The sequence below is a fragment of the Lupinus angustifolius genome, chromosome LG06, assembly GCF_001865875.1.
Source record: "Lupinus angustifolius cultivar Tanjil chromosome LG06, LupAngTanjil_v1.0, whole genome shotgun sequence".
Lineage (NCBI taxonomy): Eukaryota > Viridiplantae > Streptophyta > Magnoliopsida > Fabales > Fabaceae > Lupinus > Lupinus angustifolius.
The window spans coordinates 10,979,915-11,007,594 of record NC_032014.1 but is presented as its reverse complement, the minus strand read 5'-3'; the positions used below and the strand labels follow the sequence as shown (position 1 = coordinate 11,007,594).

Here is a 27,680-nt window from a genome sequence, read left to right as displayed (position 1 = left end):
TGCATTTTTATTCTCCCAAGCTAAAAAATTATTTTTATGATTTGAACTCACAACCTTCATATCAGAATAACTTTATCCTTGTATCATTCTCTTTGACATCTAATCCTTATGAGGAAAAAATTTATATTGGGAAGGGGAAGACCAGCCCACACTATCCCAGCAATGCAATCTCCTAATCCAATTCTGGAAGTAGCTCATTGATACTGCTTTCATGTGCTTCAAGATCAATTTCCATCACTCACCTATGGGAGCATCTGGTACATCAGCATTTTGTATACAGATATGCAAGCATGCACACCTCATGGCAATGTAGGATTCCTTGGAAGAATCTTCACATTCTCCACAATTCTTCTAAACCTTCTACATAATTTTTGTTTGTCAATTGCACCAAACATGGAGATCAAGAATTTGGAATATTTGATACCTGGGGTATGTAGACTAGTGTGTGCCAAAGCCTCCAAAGGGACTTAGTTTTCATTCACCAAATCAATGCACTCTATCTGGCAATGATTAGTCTCCAACTGGAGAGTAGCACAAAACATGGAATACAAAACTAATTACATAATCATATAAAAAAGAATTTCGGCTGAGCTAGACTTCAATAAATGGAAAAGGTGGATGGTTCATAGAAGTTTAAGGTAATCTTGCTTACCAATAATACAATATAATCCAAACCAATGTATCATCTACCAATAAAAGGAACTATGATAATTCATTTAAGACCAATGAAACCAAACCTTGCTCAGGATCCGAAAATTAATTGCCTTCAGATTCTAGTCTTTGTATAGTTTGCTTTAACCAGCACCCAACACAATGGTAATAGACCATATCCAACAATAACAAACAACAAAGTGTTATTCCCACTAGGTAGGATTTGCTATATGGAACAAGAGACAACATAATGCACTATCATAAGGCACGCCTATTAACTTGATATCTAAATCTTTCTTTATTAGTTTCACCTATAGATTTTCTTTGTTGTGTTAGGAAGGCGTTGTGTTAGGCAGGCAATAGCCAACGTGGTAACTAGTCACATCGATCAACTAAAAAATATATTTGAAACCTTACAGAAATGATGGATGGAGTTATATAAATAAAAGAGATCTGTTCTTCCGAAGCCGAGCAGCTTTCATTTAAAGCTTGTCCCCAAGCCCAAGTAGTTCCAAGACATGGCAATCCAATCTGAAAACCTTTCCTCTTCACGCAAAATTTATCCCTGAAAATTCAAGAACATGGAACTTCAAAGATACAAACATTAATGTTTCTTCCAAGTTTCAAAATGCTTGAGGTTAAAGAAATAACCTGTTAAATCTGGAGATTTCCCTTGTCTCTGGAACTCTTGTTTTAATTCAATGTCTGCTTTAACATAACTACTGAACTCACATTGACTAATGAAGACTGGTATCAATATTTCCTTAATGTATCCTCACCCGCTGTGTGGTTATGCTGAATTATTCATCAGAACTAGCAGCATAATGATGGATGTTCCTGTTGATAGTGGCATCTATATAAATGGAAATTTTCTGCCATGTCGTCCTTCAGACAATATTGTTTGGACAAGTCCTGCAAAATTGAAAGATGGACTGATAATTGAGCATTCCATTTTCTATTAGTTTACCACAGAAACATGAAATAAACACCAACAGGAGATTACAAATTTGGCATTGGCTGGATATTGATGATTTTTTTCAAAGAACAACCAACTTCAAGGTTTAGACCAAATGATAAGATACAAATCTGGATAATTAAATGACCCCATCCTTCTTAAATAACAGATCAGCATTTAACCATGCAATTGTAAAACAGATGCCACCAGGAACTAAATCCGATATCTATTACGAAACCATTAGCTTAGTGACTTTTCAGTTATAATGTTTGCCTCTATATCATAATTATTTAGATAAACTGGTCAATAACAAGAAATTGCAGCTTACCATCAAGAGAGACAAATGATATAATCAGGAGGAAAGAAGTTGAAATGAAAATAATGGATGAATATGAAACTGTTTCAGTTTAGATTTCCCACATTCCAAGAAATTTCATTTATGGATGCTTCTTAACATGATATATGGGCAATAGAAGTGTAAGTTCACTGTTACTTATTAGACAAGAAACAAACAGCAACAACCATAGTTTTCTCTCACGGGATTAGCTACATGGACCAAACATCATTATGTTCAAAAACCAATTTTTCAATAGCCACCCCCATTCAGTTCTAAATCATTTAGACAGGAAACATGAGCATGCAAAAATAAATGAGGATCAAATACGATCAATAACTGATCAAATATATCTAATTAAATACATCTGCAATTCATATAATTGTTAATCAGCTTAAAACTTTAAACCAGGCTGTGTCGCAATGTATCATATGGCACAATTAATTGCCATCAAGTAACAAAAAGGAAACAAGGCTACATTCATACAGCAATGTTACATGAAAACTTGAATATACAATATTGCTATGTTCTAGATTTTAAATTTAGGTACAGCACATGGACCAGGCCCGGGTAGTCTGTATTCTATACCACACAGTTTTTGTAGTCACCTTAGAAAAGAAGCAACACTAAATGACCTCCAAATAGGAGCTATGCTATGCAATTTGTCAACCATGCAACACATTCTCAGTCCCCATGAATAGACAGTCTTGACTTAAGGAAAAGATGCAAGCAAACCACCATAACTTACAGCTTCACATATGCACACCATGAATCTTCTTCATAAGCTGGAAAAACAGCAGAATACAGATGGTCAAGGATTAAGTATTAAATAAAAAAAATCAAAATAGAATGATAACAACATTACAATATGAACCAGAACATTACCATAACATTCACTTGGAAGAAGACATGTTTTGCAGAGATGCCATCCAGCTACTTGAAGGGCCAACTTTACTGCCTTGCCCGTGTCCAGGGTTAGAAGCTTCAGTAGACAGGCCAGGCCTCAAGGAGTTCCATCTTGATGTACTAGCAGGAGTATATGAAGTAGAGGGCATATTTGCTTCCCCAAAAGTCTGCAACAAAAAATTAAATAATGCTTGTTAAATACAGACCTATTCGATTTAATACATAATAGTGTGCACCACACAAATGTGACTTTGGTGTTGCATCACAGCCACAAGAAGAAAAGTAAAAAAATTATGGTCACTTACATTCTTGTTAAGAGGATTTTCAGAACTCCAAATTTTAACTTCTGGTGATGCAAACTGAGTTTTAACACCAGAACCAGTAGCATTGTCTGATCTAATGCGCTCGGAGCCATGCCCTGAATAAGCATTAAGACCGGCCTATTATTTAATAATGAATAAGACATCTGTTTAATCGAAAAAATAAATGTTACTTCATCTATCTTTCTAAGGGCAGTATAGTGCACAGGGCTCCCACTAGTGGGGTTTGGGGAAGAAAAACGTAAGCAGCCTTACCCTCGCATGTGAATAGGTTGTTTCTGAGCGAATTTAATTAAAATTAATAATGATACACATAAAAGATTCAACCAACCATTTTCATGAATTTGTTTTGCATCTTACACAAGTGAGTTTCTTAATAGGCAATACCTAGAAATGACATCTTATACATAAAAATGACAAATTATTTAAGATACACCAACCTTGATGGTTGTCAACATCCATTGGCATTGCATGACTGTTACGTGCTCCAGGAACTGGCTGTGATATGAGAAAATTTAGAACTGTCAGAAGCATGAAAGGTTCAAGTTGCAAAACCATTGATATCCCCGCACCGAAATAGAAAAGAAGTATATATTAGATGCAGGATATGGCACCAAAAGCAAATATACTTACAGATATGAGAGGCTGAACTCTATTCTTTTGTGCCTGCTGGTACTTTAAAATGGTCCAATCAAAAACGAAATCAAATTCATAACCTGTCATGCGTCAAGAAGGGTGAAATGGAAGGGAGGAAAATTAAATTAAGTGTAGAGATGAAAACAAAGACAACTACTGAAAACTTTACCAAAATGGAGCATGGCTTTTCCATAACCAAGAATGTGAATAAAAAAAAGACCCTTTCGACATACTCGATTTTTTCTTGGTTGAAACATGACCAGACTAGTCTAGTGAACAATGGTAAGCATGCACATGTATAGATTATAATTACAAAGATTGCAGAATCATGTCAAGTCCTAACATATCTTGCAATATTGTATTAGGGAAGAATAGAATATTGTATAAGCTGAGTATCTTCTAAAGAATCTAAGGAAGTAAGCGACTCATTTTCTATTGTATTTTTACTTTCAGAAAATTTTCCCCCTTTGGTCTCCAAATAAGACATCTTGTTGAATGCCAACTTTTAATTATAAAAGAAACTTCCTTTCCCAAAGATACTTTTCGAAAAGTATATCAACACGGTTGTGCAATTTATTTGATTCTATACATTTGAAAAGCAATACCTTCTCGAGCAAATAGGTCCCTAAATAGGCGCTTCAAGAATCCATAATCAGGTCGTTGTTCAAACATCAAAGAGTGGCAGTAATGGAAGTATGATGCAAACTCAACAGGATGAGATTTGCATAGTACCTATGAAACAAAACAAATACATTTTTCATTTAAAAAATAAGAACCTTCAAAGCATAGATAAATGCTCAAACACTTACCTCAATAGGAGTTGACAATTTCTTCTCACATATTTTATCATACTTTTGTTTCTTTGTTGCAGCCTTTAGACCTTGCCAAGGAAGGCTGAACAAAAATATTTAGAACATTTCATAATTTAGACATTTCACTAAACATTAAACAAAACTTGTAGAAGAAAAGCAGGAATATAAGAATGACATACCTTCCTCTCAGGAAGTACAGAAGTACATATCCTAGTGACTCCAAATCATCTCGCCGGCTTTGCTCTATAAATAATATAGCAAATGAAAAAATAAGTTGAAATTTATTTGGGCTGAAAGAGTTTATAACTTCTTTTGCCTTACCGATCCCAAGATGAGTGTTGCAACTTGCATAGCGTGCAGTCCCAGTCAAGTTTTTGTTCTCTCTGACGAAAAAACGAAAGGAAATTTTTTTTAATGAAGGAAGATTACAATATACAAAAAAGAATGAACTGAGTATATTGAATACTATAGAATTACCTGTAGGGGATGTGGCGATTGGTTGCAGAGTCCCGGTATCGTTTTGCAAGCCCATAATCAATTATGTAAACCTGACAAGAATAGCGCAATCACACATATATAGAACCTTAATTCAAATAAATAGTTGAAGGGAGTACAAGCCCATTATACTCTGAAAAAGGGAAACAACTATAACAAGATAGTTACCTGGTTGGCCTTCCGACCAAGTCCCATGAGAAAGTTATCAGGCTTTATATCCCGATGTAAATATCCTTTAGAATGCACATATTCTATTCTAGTGATCTGTCAGAGAGATAAACAAAGAGTTAATATCAAATGCAGAGAACCCATAAACTAAGCACAATTTGCAGCAGGAAAAATGGCATTAACATACATTAGAGCACTGGTAATTCATCAGGATACCAAAAAATAAGCATCTAATTTGGAGAATATATGTGTAAGCACTCATATTCAAAAATGAAAGCCATGCAAGCTTACCATTTGATCAGCCAACATTAACACTGTCTTCAATGAGAACTTCCTTCCACAATACACAAAAAGATCCTCAAGACTCGGCCCCAGCAAATCAATCACAAGCACATTTTCCTCCCCATCCACACCAAACCATTTTATGCTCGGAATCCCACCTGCACCGCAATTCACAACCATTAAAAACCCCAAAAATTTAACAACTCACCAACTTCCTAACACATTCCATCAACATATAACACACAATAAGGTTCTAATTTGCGGTCACAACATTGCTTTAGTAATCTCTGCCAACCATTTTCTTGTAATTGTCCCCAAGGTTTTAAATAGCGATTGCAGAAACTCCCAATACCTTGATGGTTTGGACAATTGAGGACCAATGTGGCCGAGGCGGTCACAATTGCAGTCACACGGTGGTTTTAGCAACTCCTAAAACCTTAACATATCGCAGTGATGACAATGTAACCCAACAGCGTCAACAACCGCAATTTAAAACCTCAAACACAATTCACTCAGCACAGACACACAAACAGAGCTTAATAATGAAAAATGCATACTTCCTCCTTGAAGAATATTGTACAGCTTTGCCTCATAAAGCAATTGTGGATGCTTTGTTTTACTGTTCTCCTACAACAACAACAACAACAACAAACACAATATCGTAAAAAATTCCAAGCTCCATTTCATTGCATTAATAAGCTAAATTATAACTCATCCAAACACCACGTGCTAAATTCATGCACAACTGAACACAAAAATTCGCATAGAGAGACTTACGATCTTGACGGCGACGATCTCAAAGGTATCGATATGCGTAGCTGCAACAACACCGAAAACCGATCAGAATTTCAAACGGAAAAAACTACAATAAACGGTTACTGTTAAATCAATAACCGGAGAGAAAGAGAAAAGGTTACCGAGGTAAATTTCACCGAAGGATCCACTTCCGATCTTTCGGCCGAGCTTGAACTTGCCGCCAACGATGCGTTCCATGTTCTAGAAGGTTCCAGAAGCAACGAAACGGATAAGGATTGAGGAATATACTATTTGTTTAAACTTTCTCTGTTTTGTTTTTCAGCAGAGAAGACGAGAGAAATTTGAGCAAAGCCATAAAACAGTGTATTTATGTTTTTAAAGGGCTTTATAGACAAAATATAGCGAGGAGGTGGGGGTATTTATGTCTTTTTACAAGAATTATTTGTTTGATCACGAGGACTGCTTAGGTGTACCTTTCTTTCTTAAATCTTGAAGTTTCAAATGTGTTGACTGGGATTTTATAGGGTACGGTCAATCCTATTTGTACCTTACCTCATCACAGCTTTACGTTTTTTTTATTTTGAAATATTGGTTGGTAAGTTGGTTGGTGGAAACTGGAAAGTGACAGGAAACAAAATTTGGATAAGAACAAGTATTTTTTATTTATATTCACAAGAATTTTATTGTGTATATTCAATGCACCAGTTTCTTAATTGGAAATGAATTTAATAATCATTTATTAATTGAATATTTTAATGTTTTTGTAAATTAATGTGATGTGGTAAAGGCAACAAGATGTCATCAAAATTGTTTGATTTGAAAATGTTTACTTTAAAAAGTTATATAGATAATATATTAGTCAGATTATAGATAAAATGACATGTATTAATTTTTGTATGCCATTAGAAACAATTATGATATAGAAGAATTAATGACTTATTCATATATTAGGTTCTTACTCTCTACTTTCATATTATAATGTATAATCAAACTATCAATTATAATATTATATAAGATTAAACAACTCAAATTATTGAATCAAACATTCACTACACTATGAAAATTGTTCTAGAATTAAAGCAATAAATATTGTTAATTTCACTTCATATGACTATTGTCATAATAATGAGATCGAATAAAAGTTGGGTTGAATATGATTTATTGTTTATCTGACTTTAGATGTTGGTTAAGTTTTTCTTTTTGAACTTGAACCTGGAGCTAACTTGACCCTAAATATTGATCGGGTCAACCTTTTGAATCATAACTTCACCCTAAACTCGTTTAAATATAATGCACATCATTTTAAATAGATAAAGTTTCTCAATATCTCTTATTATTAAAGATATATACTTTAACATATGAAATGTCATAGGTATATATATTGATAACCATAGTTATATCATGGAAAATTAAAAATTAATGATAATGTCGACAAAAAAATGTATTATTTTATTAACAATTGAATAGAAGATACACAAACATAATAAATAAGTGAATATAGAGTGAGTCAAGTCATCTCATACATGTCATTTATCCTACTCTAAATGCAATAAACCCAACAATATTTAAATCTAATTATGGTCAAATCAAACTAAGTGAGTAAATACCCTACTTATAATTGAGCAATGTAGAAATTAGCTAGAAACATGCAATGAAACCACAATGATTCAACAAGCTACAACCACCCTTTTATGCTACACCTCTTTTTTTCAAACATTGAAAAATGATAAAAAATAATGAAAATAAAATTATAGATTGTAAAAAAATAGACTAAAATTAAAATCTTTTTCTAAAACGATGCCGTTATAGTCACACCCGCATTCTTAAGCAATTAGCAAATATGCAACAGAGTGTACAGAGAGGAGGAAGGAGATGGTTGGGGACATAGAGAAAATGATATTGGTAGGCGTGGTATGGGGCGCCACAAATGCTATCATGCGCCGTGGTGCATCTCTATGGGACGAAGCTCTCAAATCTTCACCAAAGCCACACCCAAATTCAACACTCCAAAATCGAATCCTCATCTCTCTACGTAACTGGTTGAATCTCTTCTTGATCTGGCAATACTCGATCCCTTTCGCCGTTAACCTCTCCGCCTCCGCCACCTTCTTCGCGATTCTCTCCCACGCGCCTCTCTCCCTCGCCGTCCCCGTCACTAATGCGGTTACGTTCGCCGCTACCGCGTTTTTTGCTGTTCTCCTCGGCGAGAAAACTCACCTTCCTCGCGCTTTCATCGGTACCGCTCTCATCGTCGGTGGCGTTACTCTTTGTATCAACTCCTAGTTTTTTTGTTTGATTGGGTTTGTTAGTGTTCAGAGATTCGAATTTCATGTGCTTTCATCAATGTGTTGATAGGAGAAATTAACAAGTACTTGATATGCTTACTCTATTTTCAATGCGCCATGTAAGATTGTGCTCACTTTATTTGTATTTTTAGATTTCGTTGATTGTAATATTTAAATTTTAAATAGTGATTGACCAATTTTGAAAGGACCTTAACTGTGTAGAGCCATTAAGAACTTAATAAATGATAGGATATGATCTATTCCCTATAAATTGAATCTATTATGCATGGGTAGTTGGGTACTATGAAATGGTTGCTGCTGGTATGATATTTACCTGGTAATGGTACTTACACTTCGTTTGGCCCAACTAGCTGGCTCGCCAGTTGGTTTCGGATTTTCCTAAGTCAATTCTTAGAAAATCGCCAATCAAATCTTTTGTACTAAAACAAAATAAGCGAGGGTTTTTTGTATAGAAGAACTTTTTTTGTTTTGATCCCATATCAAAACTAAAGACTCACAAGCTAGTTGAAAAGCTTATAAAGGGCTAAAATTGTATAGATCGTAGCTTATAAGTCATAAGAGGTAGCTTATCAAATATCAAAATAACAGGCTTTTAAGCTCGTAGCTTAAGCCCCTTTACTAAGCACCAATAAGTAGCTTAGTTTTGGGTCCAATAAGCTACTTGACTATCTTGTAAGCTTCTTGGCGGTGTTACCAAACACACCATTAGTCGGTGTATTTATCTTGGCGGTGTATTTATCTTGTAAAACATTATGAGTTCTTTTATTTATTATGACAACATCATGAAAATTATATTTCTCTTATAAGTAACCACTTCTCTGTTTCTAATTTTATATCTCTATCTAATGTATCTTGTTTTACCTGTACTGTACTTTAGCTTTCAGAAGATTTCTGTACCCCATACCGATACCATGCTCGACTTAGATGGGAACACGGTGGTTTCATGAAAGTTTATTGTTTGATAATTAAGATAGTTCAGTGTACAAAGAACAAACCAATAAGAATGAAAGCACCAGGACTGTGTTGGAAACCATTGGGACTAACAGCAAGAATTAGAAAATGGTTCAGCTGGTTATGTTTAGAATTGTGCTTTGTATCATTCTGAAGGCATCTGTCGATTGAATCTTTTGGTATCTATGCAGTAGTCGTAGATCATGTAATTCTTTCTAACCAAATTTAGCTGTCCTGCTTGGCTGCTTGGGCATAACTCAACTTCTTGTATATGGGAGAACTCCACCAATTTGCACTGGCATTGGAGGCACATTGGTTAATGATGACTGCTTCATTCCACCTGCAAGCCCTTGTTCTGAAATGATGAAGTTTGGCACTGAATAGTGCACCGCTCCAGTCAGTCATAACAAGCCCACCTCTAGTTGCCCAGTTGTCTGCGTTCCGTAGGCTGGTATAAACCCTCATCCCTTGCTTGTGTGGATATGCAATGCCCTGGTTTTCGTAGTTCCAAAAAACACAAATTGGCATAGACCATCATCATATACTGCCTGCTATAGGCAATAGATTATAGGATTGGTTTGGTATTGTCTAATTCTTTCTCATGGTAGAATTTATCAACTTAAACTATTTCTGTGGGATTCCAGTGAATGGTTTAATTGTGAAAATCAGCTGTTGGCTCAAACCAGAGGTAAAATTCTTGCTCTCTGTCTCATTTCCCCCTGTACAGATTTTCGGAACCATTATCATTTAATTTACTAGTATAAGTCTAATGGAATTGGTTGTTCTATCCTACATGTAATTTGTCTTTTTAGGATCCAGTGAACTTACATAGTAGGCTGTTACTGTTCCTGAGAATTACCCGTACCAGCTTGATTAGCGTAAATAAGAAATATTTTTTTGTTTGATCTGCAGATCCTGAAATCCCAAGGCAGCACACAACATATTTCCCAGTTAATAGCTCGATTACAAACCTTATCTAAACAACTGCATGAACATATTAATGTGATGCACTAGTTTTTACACTTGACTCTTATTGGGTTATATTATAATGTCACTCTTTTATACTAATATTTAATTGCAACATACTGAAAAATGATGTAAACATGCTACTTTATATTAGTTCTTGTAGATGCAAAATCTGTCTTGGCAAAAGACACCAGTCTATTGAAATCTAAATTGCTGCATGTTATAGCATAAATGTGACTTGATGTTTCATCCTACCCAAGATGAATGTCTTCACCCAGAATTGATGCATGTTGAACACCCCAGGTGAGGTACATGCTCTTGTAAAAGTTGGAACCCACCACTAGCATGATGTTGGTACAACTGCACAAATGAACAAAACTACCAACATTTTTTTTTCAAATTTGGCCATGATAACTCCTATGAATAACTTATTTTGTTTGATGTTCTATGTAGTTGCAAACTTAAATGATTTATCATTTCTTGGCGTCCTCTTTATATAGTTGCAGTATGATATTCTAAAGATTAACTCTGATTATTATTATAAATTTAATTGGCCTTGTAGTATATTGAGGTGTTTCCAGGATTTGTCATTCTGAATTTATTGTTTTTAAAACGGGGAGCCTATAGAAACCATGTCGGGTTTCATGAATAAGTTGGCTCCTGATAGGTACAAGTTTTTTGAAATATTGTACTGTTTTATTCCATTTTATTTTGCTACTCCATATTTTCTTTCTAGAGAGCTCTGTTAAATACTTCTATAAATTCTTTTACTAATTAGATAAATTATTTAATGAAAAAAGTAAGTGCAATGTATTTACATATAAAAAATATTATTATTATTTATTAGTATGAAGATTTTTGTTTTGTTTCTGATAAGCGTAAGATACATAGAACAAGGGATACTCCCTCTTGCAACAAATGCTATAATAGACCACCATATTGAAGCAATTAAAAGGGACATATACATGTCCGAAAATGAAACCATGTTGCCTCTGCCACTAGATTGTCATATTCCTTCCAAGGACATAAATCTTGGAGCTCTTGGCATTTACAATCACCAATTTATCTGAGAGTTTTTCAGGGCTAAGCTCCTCTTACTGGAGAGTCCAGTATTAGCTCCAGATTTCAACATGTGTCACTTATAAATATTTAAAGGATCAGACTTTTCTTAATTTTAAATTAGAAAAATAATAAAATCATGTGTCCTTTTACTTTCCAGTACTGGACTCTCTAAAGAGAGTAGCCCAATTCGGTTTTTCCTCCTATACTCCCTAAGATACCATTAGATTGAAGCCCTCCACTCGAGCACCAAGGATCTACTGCTCCTACCTGCGCCAAAGTTTAATACTATTTAATCGGCTCATCATCACATTTTCCATATAGTTCACAAAGTGGAAAAAATAAGGACAAGAAAGAAAGAGTAATTGATGTTCTCATTGTTGGGAATCATTCCTAATTGATGTGGAAGTAAGACCAATGAATTTTGGTATGTGTTAGAAATTTATAATTTCTAATTAAGGTGGACATCATATATTTAATACAATTATATTGACTATTTATTTCGGTGGTTATAAAACATATGATCTAATTAATGATAACCTATAAGACTTCTGAAACTGATAACGGATGTGTTTAATGAGTTAATACTTAAATGATTGACCAATAGGGGATAATGGGAACCCTATAAGTTAACACATAGGGAATGGTTATGGTCCTCAATACACCAAATCGCAAATAGTTTTCACTTCTCCCCATAAGAGAGAAAACGAAGGTCCTAAAAGGAATTAAGGATTTGGTTGAGGAAGACCATCATACCAAAACTCTCTCAAAAAGTATATCAAAGGAGTAGATCAGAGAACATGAATTTAGAGATCTATGTATGACTTTATATTTTTGTTTTATATTACGTGTGAGAATCATGATATCAAGATCCTATAATTGATATTTCATCAATCATCAGGAAATATCTAACAAGTGGTATCAGAACTTTAAGTTCTGAATTTTATGGTTCTCCATTAAAGATGTTTTCCCCCAATTTTTTATGAACCCTATTTTTTTTAATTTGGGAATTTTTATACTTCCATTATTTGTTATGAAAATTGGGTATTTAGGAATAACAAGGATAACTTTTATTCGCTTCCACTAATGTGAATTATGAGTAATTTGTATTATGAATCATTGCAACATGCGTTGAAGTATATATTCAGATATGTGTATGAACATTATATTAAATTTTATGATCCTCTTATGTAATATGTATATTATATGTGCACTAATGTCTAAATGTTAGACATTGACTTTATTCTTATACATTGAGGTATTATGCAATCTGAATATATGCATATATGTTATATATATATAATCATAGTTTGATCAAATATGCTCATGTATATTTGAGATTTTTAAATATTGTACATATTGTTTTCAATTCCTTTTGAATATGATTATTACATAAAACATGTATATGCCATCATGAGCAATAAATATGTGATTCACCTTGTTTTAAGACACATAAATAAGGATTGAAGTTAAGTTATATATATATTATGTTTAAGCTTAATGCTTGTAATTAATATATATTGTGTATATATTGTATTTTGGAAGTGCATATATATATATATGTATGAAATAATTGACCAAATATATATATATAAGATATGTTCTTGATGTTTTAAAGTTGGGAATGATCATATTCGATTTAAAATTTATGATATTGATTTGCGTATATCTTTTTATGCTTTTTACTCCGGATCTACTTTGTATTTGATTAAGATTGTATCCATTTTTATGTGTTGATATATAAGTAATATATCTTTTTTGATTTGAAATTATATTATGGGATTAAATTTGTTAATCATAAAAGATATCAAATTTGAAGGTTTTAATTCCAAGATCATAATTTTTTTTTATAATGGACCCATATTGTTTTCTTTTTGTGTGGTAATTATTTTGAATTAATTGATGCAATATGTTGTCAAAGTAATCTCTATTGGCCAAATAATAACATACTTGTGATGATAAATATGTAATAATTATAAAGTTTTTTTTCCATGTGAATAATAGTCGGTCCAAAGAAAGGTTATTGTTTGACACAACTAATTGTTAATATTTGATCATTACGTTGAGAGTACCACTTACAAATTAATTTCTCTGTTCAAAGACTATAAATTGATGTTGTGCTATGTATCTTGTGATGAGTCTATTATATGAATATGTCTTGTTTTATATTTATTACATGACTTATTTGTTTAAATGGTTTCAACACTTATGGTTTATTGCATTGGTTGGTGGCTAATAGCATTATTAAGTAGATGTTATTGTTGAAACATTGTTTTTGTTTGGACAGTTTTCCCAAACATGATTAATCATGTATAAAATGGTAATATTTTCTTTTATGGAAAATTCAAAAGGACCATTGCTTCAATTTGAAATGAAGTCTTTGTGATGAGAATGATGCAATGCTACCAATAGGCTATAATGAATATATATTTATTGCAGATATAAATAATATATTTTGGATTAAATGTTGAATCAAACTCAACTAAATGGTTTTTTAGTTTGGAAAATAAAATTGTTTGACATTTTAAGTGAACCTTTTAAACAAGAAGTCGGCAATGTGACATCTTTTCTGTGAATTGTTTGAAATAAATGTTAAATGCTAGTGCTTATATGTATCCATACGAGTATTATTCGGTTCAATGGAAGATTATTATTTGGCCGGATTATATACACACGTGTAATGATAAATATATGATTATTATAAATTTGTATATGTGAATAATAAATCAGTCCAAAGAAGACTTTATTATTTGACATGCATTATGATCAATGTTTGACCACAAACAAGAGTATCGATAGTGAATGATATGAAATATCAAGCCAATTTTATGTGAATAATGATCGGTCCAAAGGAAGATTATTATTTGGCCCAAATTACAAACATACTTGTAGCAATAAATATGTGATAATCAAATGGCTTTCCATGCGAATAGTAAGTATGTCCAAAGAAAAACTTATTGTTTGAGAGGATTGATTATCAATATTTGATTACTATATTGAGTGTACCACTTTCAAGTTAATATTTTGTCCAAAAACTGAATATTAATGTTGTACTAGGTAACTCGTGATGTGCCCCATTATCATTTTAATTTAAGTATGGAAGTTGAATATGAGTTTAATTGCAAGAATTGTGCAATTTGTTTTGTTCTTTTACTAGTCTTGCAAATATTTTTACTCAAATTAAGAACATCCCATTGCTGAATGGGAAAAACTTTAAGGTCTGGAAGGAAGCTGTAAAAATTATTCTCGGCTGTATGGATTTGGATCTATCACTTCGTGTGGAGAAATCCATTGCTACTGTGAAAAACCTCGATGAGGCTAAAATTGAGAAATAGGAATGCTCTAACCGAATGTGCCCGATGATCATGAAACGCTCTATTCCAAATGCGTTTCGGGGATCTATATCTGAGGGTGAAAGTGCAATGAAGTTCCTTGAAAAATCGAACAGTTGTTTGCGAGAAATGAAAAGGCGGAGACGAGTAGCCTTTTGCCTAAGTATAAAGACAAATGGAACATAATGGAGTACATTATGGAGATGTCTAATCTCGCATCAAAACTCAAGTCACTTAAGTTCGAGCTTGGTGATGACTTGCTCATGCATTTGGTTTTGCTCTCACTTCATCACACTTTGGGCAATTGAAAGTGAGTTATAACACTCAGATAGACTATGTGCAAGAGGAAGAGAGACTGTAGAGAGATAAGACTGAAAGTGCTCACTTAGCTATGACCTCTCAGAATAAGATAAGAAAGAACAACAAGGATATTGTGAAAGGGTTATTTATGTTTTTTCCTCATAGAATGTGCAATTGTTCTGCAATACACTATGTTAGGCAAACCTATCATGAAGGGTGTTGTTGAGCGATTAAACCGAACTCTTAAGGATATGGTGAGAAGTATGATTAGTCATTCTTCCTTGCTAGAGTCTCTTTGGAGGAAAGCTTTAAAGACCACAACTTACATCCTTAATATGGTTCCAAGTAAAACAGTTAACAAAACCTCATAAGAGATTTAGACTAATAAAAGACTAAACATAAAACACTTGCACATTTGGGGTTGTCCAACTGAGGCTCGACCTTATAAGCTGCATGAAAAAAAACTGGACTCAAGAACATATAGCTGCTATTTTATTGGTTATGTTGAACGCTCTCAGGGCTATAAATTTTATGATCCCACTTCAAGACTCTTTTTTTAGACGAGAAATGCATGATTTCTTGATGAAGTTGATTTTGGAAGGAAGAGAATATAAAGAATGTTGTCTTTGAGGAAGAACCTATCACTAATGGTAAACAAGTTCTTGTGTCTATTACTATTCAAGGAATAAATTAGGTAATAGGAAATAATATTCAGAATATTGTCCCTGAAAATAATTCAGAACACGATAACAATGAGGTTCTCCCTTAAGGAGATCCACTAGAGAGAGGAGAAGTGCAATGCTTGATGATTATATTGTATTTCTTGAAGAACATGAGGATGTTATTGAGTTAACAGAAGATGATATATTGAACTTCTGTCAATACATGAAAAGTTCTAACTCTAAAAGTGGATCAGTGCTATGAAAGATGAGATGAAGTTTATGCTTGGTAATGACGTTTGGGATCTTGTCGAATTACCTGAAGGTGTGAAACTTATTGGTTCCAAATGGATATTTAAAACCAAGAGGGATTCAAAGGGTAATATTGACAGATATAAAGCCCGTCTAGTAGCTAAAGGCTTCACTCATAAAGAAGACATTGATTATAAAGAAATCTTCTCTAGATCTTCGAATGATTCTTTTAGAATAATATTGGCACTAGTAGCTCATTTTGATTTAGAGCTACATCAGATGGATGTTAAGACTGCGTTTCTAAATGGTGACCTTAAGGAAATGATCTATATGGTGCAACCAGAAAACTTTGTGTCAGCTAGCTTAAAGTCAATGGTATGCAAATTAAAGAAATCCATCTATGGCCTTAAACAAGCTTCTCGTTAATAGAATCACAAGTTTCATCAAATTATTACCTCGTATGGTTTTGAGGCAAATAAAGTTGATGATTGTGTGTACCACGAGTTCAGTGAGAGCAAAGTTATATTCTGAGTATTATTTGTCAATGATATACTGCTTGCGAGCAGTGATTTGAGACTATTGCATGAGACCAAGATATTTCTAACTAATAATTTCGAAATGAAAGATCTTGGGGAAGCTTCTTTTGTATTAGGTAGTCAGATACTAAAAGATTTCTCTCAAGGTATCCTAAGGTTGTCACAAGAAAGCTATATAGATAAAGTCCTAATAGATTTGGCAGGAAAGATAGTAAACCAGAGGATACCCCTATAGCTAAGGGAGACAAGGTTAGTCTCGAACAAATGCCCTAAAAATGACATTGAAAGCTAAGAGATGCAAAAGATTCCTTATACATATATAGTAGGAAGTCTAATGTATGCTCAAGTTTTTACACGTCCCGACATAACGTTTGTCGTGAGAGTTTTGAAAAGATATTTGTGCAATTCTGTAATGCATCACTGGAATCAAACGTGTTATATGTTACTTGAAGAGAACAAATGAGTACATGTTCACTTATCGAATGTCTGAGAATTTAGAGATCATTTGGTACTTTGACTCTGATTTTTTGGGTGTCTAGACAACAGATACTACACCGCTGGATATATATGTTTTTTCTTGGTTGAAGGTGATATCTCTTGGAAGTCTACTAAACAGACGCTCATAGCTCCTTCAACCATGGTAGTAGAGTTCATGGTTTGTTTTGAAATATCATACCATGCCATATGGTTGCAGAATTTTTGTCACTGGCTTACGTGTGGTTGATGGTACTAAAAGACCACCAAGAATTTATTGTGATAGTAAGCTCGCAGTTCTTTACTCCAACAATAATATGAGTTCTACAAAGCTAAAATTCATTGACATAAAGTTTCTGGTTGTTAAAGAAAGTGTTCAAAATGGACAAATTTCTATAGAACATATAGGGACAAATTTTATGCTAATTGATCCACTGACTAAGAGTTTGGTATCTAAAGTCTTTCATGAGCATGTTGCTCATATGGGTGTTGTTCCTTAGGATATCTTAGTTTAATGGGAGTCTATATGTTTTATGATTTACTTTGGATGTTATATACAATTTTTTATGCATAATAAAGTTGATGGTTTATTGTTCCATTTTTACAAAAAAAATTGTGTATGGTAACTATTGTGTTGCAATTAAAGACTTTGAATTGATCTCACTAAAGAATAAAGAAGGACCAGTTGGAAATAGACATGTTTAAGATCACATTGCATGAAATTTCCATGTCACTCATCCATATTTGATCTATGTCATTTAGTATATTGGTATGGTGATCATCGTGGTCGAGGCACGTTTGAATGTGATAGAGGGCGCGGGGGTTCCAAAGTTGATATATGAGATGAACCAGATTGTATTAAGGAAAAGTCTAAATATAAATAGCATACAGATGCGCGCATAAAGAATATGTAATATAATTGTTCCAAGAAAAATATGAAGTCCACGTGGGAGATTGTTAGAAATTCATAATTTCTAATTAAGGTGGACATCATATATTTAATACAATTATATTGACTATTTATTTTGGGGTTACAAAACATGTAATCTAATTAATGACAACCTATAAGACTTCTGAAATTGATAACAGATATGAGTTTAATGAGTTGATACCCAAATAGTTGACCTATATGAGATAATATGACCCTATAAGTTAACACATAAGGAATGGTTATGATCCCCAATACACCAAATCGCAAATAGTTTTCACCTCTCCCCATGAGAGAGAAAACGAAGGTTCCAAAAGGAATTAAAGATTTGGTTGAGGAATATCATCATACCAAAACTCTCTCAAAAGGTATATCAATGGAGTAGATCAGAGAACATGGATTCAGAGATTCAGGTATGACTTTATATCCTTGTTTTATATTATGTGTAAGAATCATGATATTCAAGATCCTAGAATTGATATTTCATCAATCATCAGGAAATATCTAACAGGTAGATGAACCATTGAGTATATTCAATGATGGTTATTCCAAGGTCTTGGAATTATTCATTGATTCTTGAGAACTTTGAAGTCTAACTTAAAAAGTTGGAGTAACACTTTTCCAGGTGTCTTGAAAAATATGACAACAATTAATCATCTATTATATCTTTATGATAAAGCATTCATCCTCTTCACTATATATAAGGGACTTGTGAGTAGAGATGGAAAACCAGGCCACTTGGCCCGTTTAGCCAGCGCACACAAATGCCCGCAAAAATTTAAGCGGGAGCGGGCATGCCCGCATTGGTTTAACGGACAAAATTCAATGTCCTGCCCGTTTTAAAATGGGCTAACGAGTGGCCTGTGAGCATTGTTGAATAAGTAAAAAATATAAAAAATAAATTAAATAAAGTAATTGAAGATAAAAAAGTAACAATTTTTTTAATATTTTATATGAATTTTAGCAAATCACATTAGATTACAATTTTTTTAGAGATTAAAAATCACATTACATCTTTTTACTTTTTCCTTAAATCATGTTTATGGGCCGCATGCATGCCGAATGGAAATGCCCGCGAACTTGGCGGGCAAAACGGGTTAGGCGAAACAGGAAAATGGACAAAATTTGTATGCACTGGCCGCAAAAAAATGCGTGTTATGTGGGTGCGCCCGCGAGCAATGCCGATTTTGCCATCTTTACTTGTGAGGAAGAGATGCAACAAGCAAGTGAGAAAGAACAACATAGAGAAAAAAAGAGAGAGTTTATATTCATTTAGTGCGAGACTTGTATTCTTAGTGAGATACTAGAGAGAATTTGTATTTCCATCTTTTTTGGTGAGATTGAGTGTTATCCTCTTAGTAAGAGAGAGTCAAATATTATAATCTTACTTTCTATGGTGTAGATATTTTCTAGACTAGGTCATGTGGTTATTTCCTTTTCACATTAAATTTTTTGGTGTTATTCTTCTACTCTTTTTTATTTTCTTTATCCACTTACTACTTCCGCAAATGTCCATTTTGTATTACACAGAGGAGGGAAATTGATTCTAAATTTCTCAATACTGATATCTTATTTGAGATACCAATTTGGTCATTTTTTATAACCTTCAATTAAAAGATTTGTGCTTTTTGGAAACAATAATTGATTGATATTTGATAATAAATTGTTATAACCTCTATGGTTTAAAATTTTGGTTGTGGCCAAGTTTAGGTTACTTTTATAATTACTTTATTACATTTTTTTGAAAAATTGTGAGAAAATGTGATTGATGTAGGAATACCCCATATTACAGGATGAGGATCTCCTGTCCCAACTTGGTGTTCCCAATTTTGTCCTGGCCAATTATATTCTGCCATGTCACCACCGAAAAGAAGAAATGAATGTTGAGTTGAGAGGAAGGAAATGTTAGAGGAAGAAAGAAATGTGGTATTGGGTAAGGAAATGTTGATTGCCAAACACTTTTGATGTTTTATTCTGAATTTCAAATGATATATAAATTGCTACCTCATTTGCTCACTCTATTTCATTTGCAATGTGTCTTGTTACAATAGCCATTCAGGAACTTGAGTTCTTGGCAAGCATATAATGTTGGCATTTTTAAGCTGGGGTAATTTACATATCTTACTAATGCTAAATTCACAATACAGTTCTCCTATTCTTGTTTCAGTTTTGAAAACAAAGACTTAATGATCCAGAGTTGAAAGGACTTATTCCAAACATCATATATTATAAAAACTATACAACAATAAAACTGATGTGAGTGAGTTTTACATTAAAACTAGAATAAAAGAAAGAAAAGAGGACTTACATCTGCCATGTGGGGAGAATGGAGAGGGAAGCAAAGAGAACACAACCCAAAAAGAAAAATAAGTTAATTTTCTCTTTATCTATTCTTTAAAATTGTTATTGGTGAGAGAAAGAAAAGAAAATGGAGAGAGTGACACCAACGAAATGGGACGGGGATCATTTGTCCCAACTTGGTGTCCTCAATCTTGTCCCAACCAATTACATTCTGCCATGTCATTTAAAAAATCCACCTCATTTTTCATTAAAAAAATATTTGTTGTTCATTTCATGTGACTTTTCCCTACCCAATATAACATTTTTTTCTTCCTCTAACATTTCCTTCCTCTCAACTCAACATTCATTTCTCCATTTCGTTGGATGGGGATCACCTGTCCCAACTTGGTATCCTCAATCATGTTCTGACTAATTATATTCTGTCATGTCATTTAAAAAAATCCACCTCATTCTTCACTAAAAAATATATATTATTCATTTCATGTGACTTTTCCTTTACCCATCCATCATGCACAAATCTACTTAGCTCTCTCTTTCCCTCCCTTTATCTTTACTTCTATTTTCAGTACCACCCATTTTCCCAAAACCCTCTACAATAGAGTTTACAACAACAAAGGAACAATCTTTACACTTTTTTCTCCACTAGTTTTTGGCTTCCAGAACAAAAAAGAAAGTTGGGCAGAGGAAAAGTTGAGATAAAAAAGATTGAGAATGCTAATAGCAGACAAGTTACATTCTCAAAGAGAAGAACTAGGTTGTTGAAGAAAGCGCATGAACTTACTATTCTCTATGATGTTGAGGTTGCTGTTATCATTTTCATTCAATTTTACCCCTTTTCTAGAAAGTGGGCACAATTTAATTTTATTTATTTAGTTAGTTTATTATTTTTCTAAAGTTTGTTCATTGTGCATGTGATATTCGATATTTCCTATAAGTCTCAATTTTACATCTCTCTTTTTTTTACAATTTAATTTGTGTGAAAGTGATATCTCTTAATTATTTGTTTCAATTTAATTTATTTACAAGGTGTGTATGTTGCCTATGGTATTTTTTGTTTGTTTTGTTTTAATTCCAGCTATTTTTTCTTAAACCTTACCTCAGCAATGTGAAATTGGAGTTTCTATTCACTTAAAAGACTGCTTTTGTATGAATTTGCAAAGTTATTTTCTATAATTATGAAATTTGTGATTGACATTGATGGAATTATTCAATAACTAAGATGGAGATACTAAAAAAATAAAGCTCCTTTCATACTTAGAGCTTCAGAACAGTTGAGTGAGTTTGAAACATGGCAAGTGAAGTTATGCTTCATTTCCTACTATCTAAACCTATTTTTTGTGCTTGCAAATTATTTTTACAATATGAAGTGAACTCTTTCAAGATACAATGAATACAATATTTCCTTGGATGCAACGGTAGTGGAATATAGAAAAGATGTACTCTCTTATTCTCCTTTAGTAAGGTAACTTGAGATTTCACTTTATTATAGTATATGAAAATGTTTTATTATTATAGTAAGTGCAAATTGCTTGCCTAAATAATCGTTGTTCTAGTGTTTTTGTTCTTAGACTCATTATTGGATTGTCATGTCTAATAACAAGTTTTAACTTCAGAATGAGGAGTTTAAGATGGTGGGGATTCTTAAAGATGAAATTGAAAAGCTAGAAACAGAGCAATTCTATGTGTTCTCTTTCAATTTGTTATATTCAATTATTCATGTTAATTATGTCACCTTTTTTGTATTACTCATTTCTTAGGGGAAGTGCTATTTTAGTACAAGTGTATCTCTTACAAATTACAATAACCTGCAAAATGATGTTCTGACAATTAAAACACTTTGAATAAGCCTTGATTTCATCCTGCACCGTGATTCGAATGAACAATTTATGCAGAAACCATACTTGGTTTCATACTAGATTCATTCTTACACTTAAGCATTTCCCTATATCTTGCATGAAGTATTAATGTTTCCACCATTGATTTTAGACATATGTTGGGTAAAGACCTGACCGGATTAGGCATAGAGGAACTGAAACATCTAGAGTTGTCTAGAATACAAGTCTTGTTGACATTTTGTATAGATTTTAGCTTATTTTAAAGGTCTGATGTCACACATAAATCATTTTACCATGACAAACTTGGTAGTTAATGTTTGTTAATAATAAATCAAGTTCCTTGTATTGAAAGAAAATCTGTTATTTGTTTTTTATTGATCTTTCTATATTGCATGGTTATTTACTTTGGCTTTTTTGTTGTGCAGTGAACATATGAATCTAGAGTCAATTTTAATTATGTGGTTGATATTAATCTAATGCACTTCTGCATGGGGTTGATATAGCATAGGTTGTGTCAAAGCAATTGCTAAACTAGCAAATGGTTATTTTTGCTACTTTAAGTGGAGAGAGATAGAAGAATTGAGATCTTTCATGTCATTTTTCTTTACCTAATCCAAATCCATTATTAACAATATGATTTTGACAAATATATATTAAATAAATATTAAATTAACACAATTACAGGTGATAGTATTTGATTGGTTGAGAATACAAAAATAAAGTTATTTTGACATAGTTGATTTTTGTTCTACATACAAATAGTTGCATTGTATGTTATGGTATGATAGCATTCACAAGGTACCTGGGTTATATTTAGTTGAATTGTATCAACAAAAAATTCCAACTTAATTGTGGTAAATATGCCCTTAAAGTTCCATGGAAACCCTTTTCTATAGGACAGGGGCTAATATATGTGTGAAAATTATTATACTGATCAATGTTACAAACTTCCAAAGGAAAGCAATCTCACGAGAAATGAAGGTGCATGTGTTAAACGTACAATATAGTAGGGTGTTCAAATCCAAAAAATGATTTAAAACAAAATCGCATTGTAAATCGATAAAAAAAAACATTTCTTTTGGATCATTTTGCATTAGTTTTGTAAAGAACTCATTGGATTAGATCGAATTTCTAATAAGTTATAAAACCAAAACAAATCACTGAATCACACATTTTGCATTTTATATATTTATGATACTATAAAACAACACACTTTTTTAGCTACAACTTCACATATTGGTTATTACACATTTCTCAAATATATTGGTTTATTAAAGCTCAAAAAGAGAGCATGACAGACGTGACATTTAATTCGGTTCGTAGTCATATGGGAGGTGTGGTACTTATCAAAAAATATGGGAGGTGTGGTTAGAGGGAATAAATCGTTTTTAATGAAGATAATTCACTTGGCTTAGAGAGAATCTTAAAACAGGTTAAGTATACAAAATTAGCCTGTAAGTCGTAGTTTATAGTTATGATGATAACTTATTGCATTAGACTTGATTGATAAAACTAGTTTTAGAATTAATCGAAATCCGTAAAAAAATATTTACATCGATATATATATCTTTTTCTCTTACTTAAAATGACATAATATTTATTTTTTGTTTAGTTATTTATTAATTTATAATTATTAATTGAAGTGATTAAATATGTAGATAATTAAATAAATATTAGTAATTTGATAAAATTATATAATTAACTATTTAATTATCTATGTAATTTGATAAAATTATTAGTAATTATTTATAATAGTTATTAAAATATAGTTATTTATGATTATTAGTAACTATTTTAGTGTGGTATAATTAGTCATTTTGGTAAATTTTAAAAGAGTACAACTGAAAAGGAAATTACTGAAGACTTTTGGAAAGATACTAAAATTAACTTTCTAAAGGTTACTTTTTAAACTCTAGTAACTCTATTTTAAAAAAAAGCTCTATTTTTAAAAAATCTTTTTAAGTTTCATTCTATTTTTATTCACTAAAGGAATCTAGTACCTTATTGATTGACTGAATATGCTCCAAACTTCTTATAAGCTACAAACTGGAGCAGTACCTATAGCTAACTTATTATTATGATCTAGATATTATCAGAAGCAAATTCTTAGGAGTCAATTTCTCCTATTCTAATTGGGTGATAGATCCTTTGGAATGTATGTATTAAACATTGCTAATATGAAAAAACCATACACTTGTATTTAAATGTGTAAAATATTTTATGAACAACAATTAAGTCTACATGGGATTCACTACTTGTATAGAAATAATGTTCTAATAAATTATGTTAATAATAACACACTTAATAGCAGTGAATGTAAAGTGATACTCAATATAGTATATGAAAATGGTGTTTTTTTGTGAGAAGATATGTTTGAGAAAATATAAGTAAGAATGAATGCATTAGAGAGAATAATGGATAACTGATATTGTACGTATCAAAGATAAGATAGTAGAGTTGTACTTGTAGAATATTGTTAGAATGAAGCCTCAATAACAACAGTAGATTTTGAGATCAATATTCTATCGATTAACATATTTATGATAAAAGATTAAGACAAAGGTTATAGCATGCCTCTAGAAAATATATACTGTTCAATGTCGATTGAAGAAAAGAAAATCATGTGTATATATTTATTCCAGGTCTCTTGCTCCTTACCTTTAGAGTCTAAACACATTACAAAGATAAATTGCCAAGTTCATGAAATAGCTATAAGCTAACTAATAGAAACAAATAAAAACTAAGGACTATTTATATGTGAAGTGTCCATCTATATCTTACATATGATCTTCGGTTGAAATTGGAAACAATCACATATATTTGCTTGCTGATTTTTTTTTATGCTTCTGCCATTTGAAATTGTAAATAAACGCATTACAATTATGAGAAAAGCTACATTTTGTAGTTTCAGATCAGAGAGATAATCTGAGCTCCAAATCTAGTTCTTGAGTGTCACTTGATTCAGAGTTCTGACTTCTTGAGCGCCCAGAACCACTCCTTTGTCTCATGGTATCTATGTCTTGTGAGTCCTAATAAAAGAATGGAAACATATAATAAAGTCATTTTGAAGTTTAGTATAATTATTGGATTTCAAAGACAATGTATGGAATGTCAAATATCAAATATAATGCCTCTTGTATGTCTATGTGTTACAATTTTATAAACTTCCGAAATTAGTAATAGTTAACACGTAAACAACATATGACAGTGCATAGATATTAAACTGTTAAATTAAATGAGACATGTGGATTTGGAAAACAATTCCTTACATGTAGGTTTAGGAAGGGTCTAGTAATGTTGGATTGAGCAAGAGACTGGTTGTCAAAGCTAGTATTGGCATTTTCCCATCTGGTTTAAGATAAAGAATTTCACATATCAACAAGAAATTCATCATGACAATAAAATAAAATCCAAGTTTGATAAAATTAAAACATATTTTGCTTATCATGGAAAGAACGTAAATGGGGATAAAAGAGTTAAGAACCTTGCTGTATTAGTTGGTTGAGAATCTCCATATCTGATGTTTGATTTTTCATATTCTGGTAGGCCCATCTGCATTTGCAAACATTTTTTTTGTCAAAATTTTCAAGATTTTACAAACTCGCTCTCATGACACAAATTCGCTCTAATCCTCATATTTTTTGCAACATTTAGATATGAGGATTAGATAACTGCAATGCCAATAACATGGAAGATAATTTCAAAGGCAGTGTTAGACTATTCCCATCACCTTAATTAGAATGATCATTTTGTATATCATTTTCAGCTAGAATAACACACATGAGTTCATCCCTCGTCATCTAGGTTTAGTGCTACCTTTGATTATTAAAGTAATATACAAATGGGCTTCAAGATTCAACCAAGTATAGGAGAGAGTTAATTCAAATCAACAGATTTGTAAGGCTGTGTTATAAACTCCTAAGTTTTAAGACAAATGGGTTATATACTCATATCATTTTAAAAAATAAATAAATTGGAATAGACAGAAAGACGTTAAGAAATAGCACTTCTTTGTGGTTGTTTACTGTTTACTTGCATAGATTGGTTTTGCAGTTATAGTTACTAATTAACTTGTGATTGATGAAAAGATCTGAAGAATATGTTTACTCCCATCACAAAGAATGAAAAATAATTAGTTTAGTATGGTACAACTACTAGTGTAAAACTTATTATTTGACAATATTTAAGAAAAGTCAAAACTAAATTGCACCTACCACAATGTTGGGTTGGAAGCCATATGAAGGTGAATATGATGTAGATGAGGAAGAGTAAGAAAATGATGATGATGATGGCACTGATGAATATGGCGGTATTTGCATTCTTGGATCTTCCTGCATGTTCATTAGGGACAAAATTTAAAACCCCATGTTGAATTTCACAAAATGAATTAAAAAAAAGCTAGCTTTTAGAGAAATTAAGTAGAGAAAATAATAGAGAGGTTTAATATATTACATCATTGAAATTGGAAGGGTAAGGGCTATGAAGAGAAGGATGATAAGCCATTTGACCATGTAACCTGATTTTCTCTAATTGTGCAACACCAAGTCCTCTTTGTGGTTGTTTTGGTTTATCTGAATTGCTCTTTTTCCCTTTCTTTGATGAAGAAGAAGAGGAAGATCCACTTCCTTTTTCATTTCCCATGTTTGGCTCTCCAAAATAACTACTACCCATATTTGATTAACTCTTCTCTTTTTTCTTGTTGTGATATACCAAGAGAATAAGAAAGAAAGAAAGAAAGAAAAGAAAGAGAGTAAGAAAGAAAGAGATGTTTGGCTTTTTGCAAATACTAGTTTCACTTGTAGATGGGAAATGAGAGATCTCTAATGGTGCTTTTAAGCTACTGTTGCTGCTGCTTGCACTCCAGGAATTATTGCATAGCTGGATCAGATTGTGTATTGATTTCAATGCTATATACACCTAGATTTTATGCCCTTTATCTCTCTTCCTATAATCTTACCTCCATATTTTCTTTTATTAATAAAATAATTTATGATCTTTAACTATAGTAGGCAATTCAATTTCAAACGTGGTAATAATTAGGTAAAAATTCAAGGATTCCACGCATAATATTTTAAGTAAAAGCTAGTGCATCAATAAGATCTTGGTTTATTCTTGTAAAACTATGTTAGATTTTTTAGTAGACTAAAATGTTAAAAGTTTGATTTCTAAAAATGATATTTAAGGGGAAAGATAATTATATACCTAAAAGAGAGTAATTCTTTATCTAATAAATGCCTTTGACTACATAAAAAAAAGTAAAATTTAGTAGGAGTCGTCCTCTATTTTCATTGTGATCATCAAATATGGTGTTTAACATATTTAATTTGAATATAATATTAATAATATTTCTACACATTTCTTATATAGACTTTTAAGTCTAATCTGAAATCAGTTGTTTATCATTTAATTTAATAAGTTAAATAAGCTGGAATGGAACCATATGGTAGGCTGCAAGTATAACTATTT

The 27,680-nt window shown here is 32.3% G+C and overlaps 3 protein-coding genes and 1 long non-coding RNA gene across 10 annotated transcripts; 2 read left to right on the top strand and 2 right to left on the bottom strand.

Annotated features, from left to right (window-relative positions):
* LOC109349812 (casein kinase 1-like protein 3) lies at positions 138-6,685 on the bottom strand. Of its 7 annotated transcripts, none has more exons than XR_002108036.1 (17): positions 6,477-6,685; positions 6,337-6,377; positions 6,117-6,186; positions 5,569-5,717; positions 5,278-5,373; positions 5,092-5,162; positions 4,936-4,997; positions 4,794-4,857; positions 4,612-4,696; positions 4,408-4,534; positions 3,800-3,882; positions 3,607-3,664; positions 3,152-3,264; positions 2,821-3,013; positions 2,689-2,725; positions 1,303-1,563; positions 138-521 (listed from the first exon to the last, which is right to left on the bottom strand). XR_002108036.1 is itself a non-coding variant. In XM_019590805.1 (15 exons), the coding sequence occupies exons 1-14, from the start codon at positions 6,550-6,552 to the stop codon at positions 2,834-2,836; spliced, it is 1,275 nt and encodes a 424-aa protein (XP_019446350.1). In that variant the 5' UTR covers positions 6,553-6,685; the 3' UTR covers positions 1,865-2,725; positions 2,806-2,833. The 7 variants fall into 7 exon arrangements, 4 of the variants coding, with proteins under 4 accessions (XP_019446350.1, XP_019446349.1, XP_019446348.1 ...); XR_002108035.1 differs by having other exon boundaries at positions 2,826-3,013; XR_002108037.1 differs by having other exon boundaries at positions 2,850-3,013.
* LOC109349813 (transmembrane protein 234 homolog) lies at positions 8,148-8,779 on the top strand. Its single transcript, XM_019590808.1, has one exon. The coding sequence runs from the start codon at positions 8,188-8,190 to the stop codon at positions 8,596-8,598; it is 411 nt and encodes a 136-aa protein (XP_019446353.1). The 5' UTR covers positions 8,148-8,187; the 3' UTR covers positions 8,599-8,779.
* Positions 9,157-10,756, top strand: LOC109349814. The gene is made up of 2 exons (XR_002108038.1): positions 9,157-10,260; positions 10,385-10,756. It is a non-coding gene; the product is annotated as an uncharacterized LOC109349814 (long non-coding RNA).
* Positions 24,837-26,939, bottom strand: LOC109350850 (protein SPEAR3-like). Its single transcript, XM_019592158.1, has 5 exons — positions 26,667-26,939; positions 26,429-26,545; positions 25,699-25,766; positions 25,484-25,562; positions 24,837-25,243 (listed from the first exon to the last, which is right to left on the bottom strand). The coding sequence occupies exons 1-5, from the start codon at positions 26,883-26,885 to the stop codon at positions 25,127-25,129; spliced, it is 600 nt and encodes a 199-aa protein (XP_019447703.1). The 5' UTR covers positions 26,886-26,939; the 3' UTR covers positions 24,837-25,126.

What these genes read in the sequence shown, in the direction of transcription:
- LOC109349813 (XM_019590808.1), top strand. Translation starts at nt 8,188, where the DNA reads ATGGTTGGGGACATAGAGAAAATGATATTGGTAGGCGTGGTATGGGGC.
- LOC109349812 (XM_019590805.1), bottom strand. Translation starts at nt 6,552, where the DNA reads ATGGAACGCATCGTTGGCGGCAAGTTCAAGCTCGGCCGAAAGATCGGA. An exon ending in AGATCGTCGCCGTCAAGATC is followed by an intron (nt 6,187 to 6,336) that starts GTAAGTCTCTCT and finishes TTGTTGTTGTAG; the next exon opens with GAGAACAGTAAAACAAAGCA. An exon ending in AATTGTCAACTCCTATTGAG is followed by an intron (nt 4,535 to 4,611) that starts GTAAGTGTTTGA and finishes TTTGTTTCATAG; the next exon opens with GTACTATGCAAATCTCATCC.
- LOC109350850 (XM_019592158.1), bottom strand. Translation starts at nt 26,885, where the DNA reads ATGGGTAGTAGTTATTTTGGAGAGCCAAACATGGGAAATGAAAAAGGA. An exon ending in ACCCTTCCAATTTCAATGAT is followed by an intron (nt 26,546 to 26,666) that starts GTAATATATTAA and finishes ATGAACATGCAG; the next exon opens with GAAGATCCAAGAATGCAAAT. An exon ending in GCTTCCAACCCAACATTGTG is followed by an intron (nt 25,767 to 26,428) that starts GTAGGTGCAATT and finishes TTGCAAATGCAG; the next exon opens with ATGGGCCTACCAGAATATGA.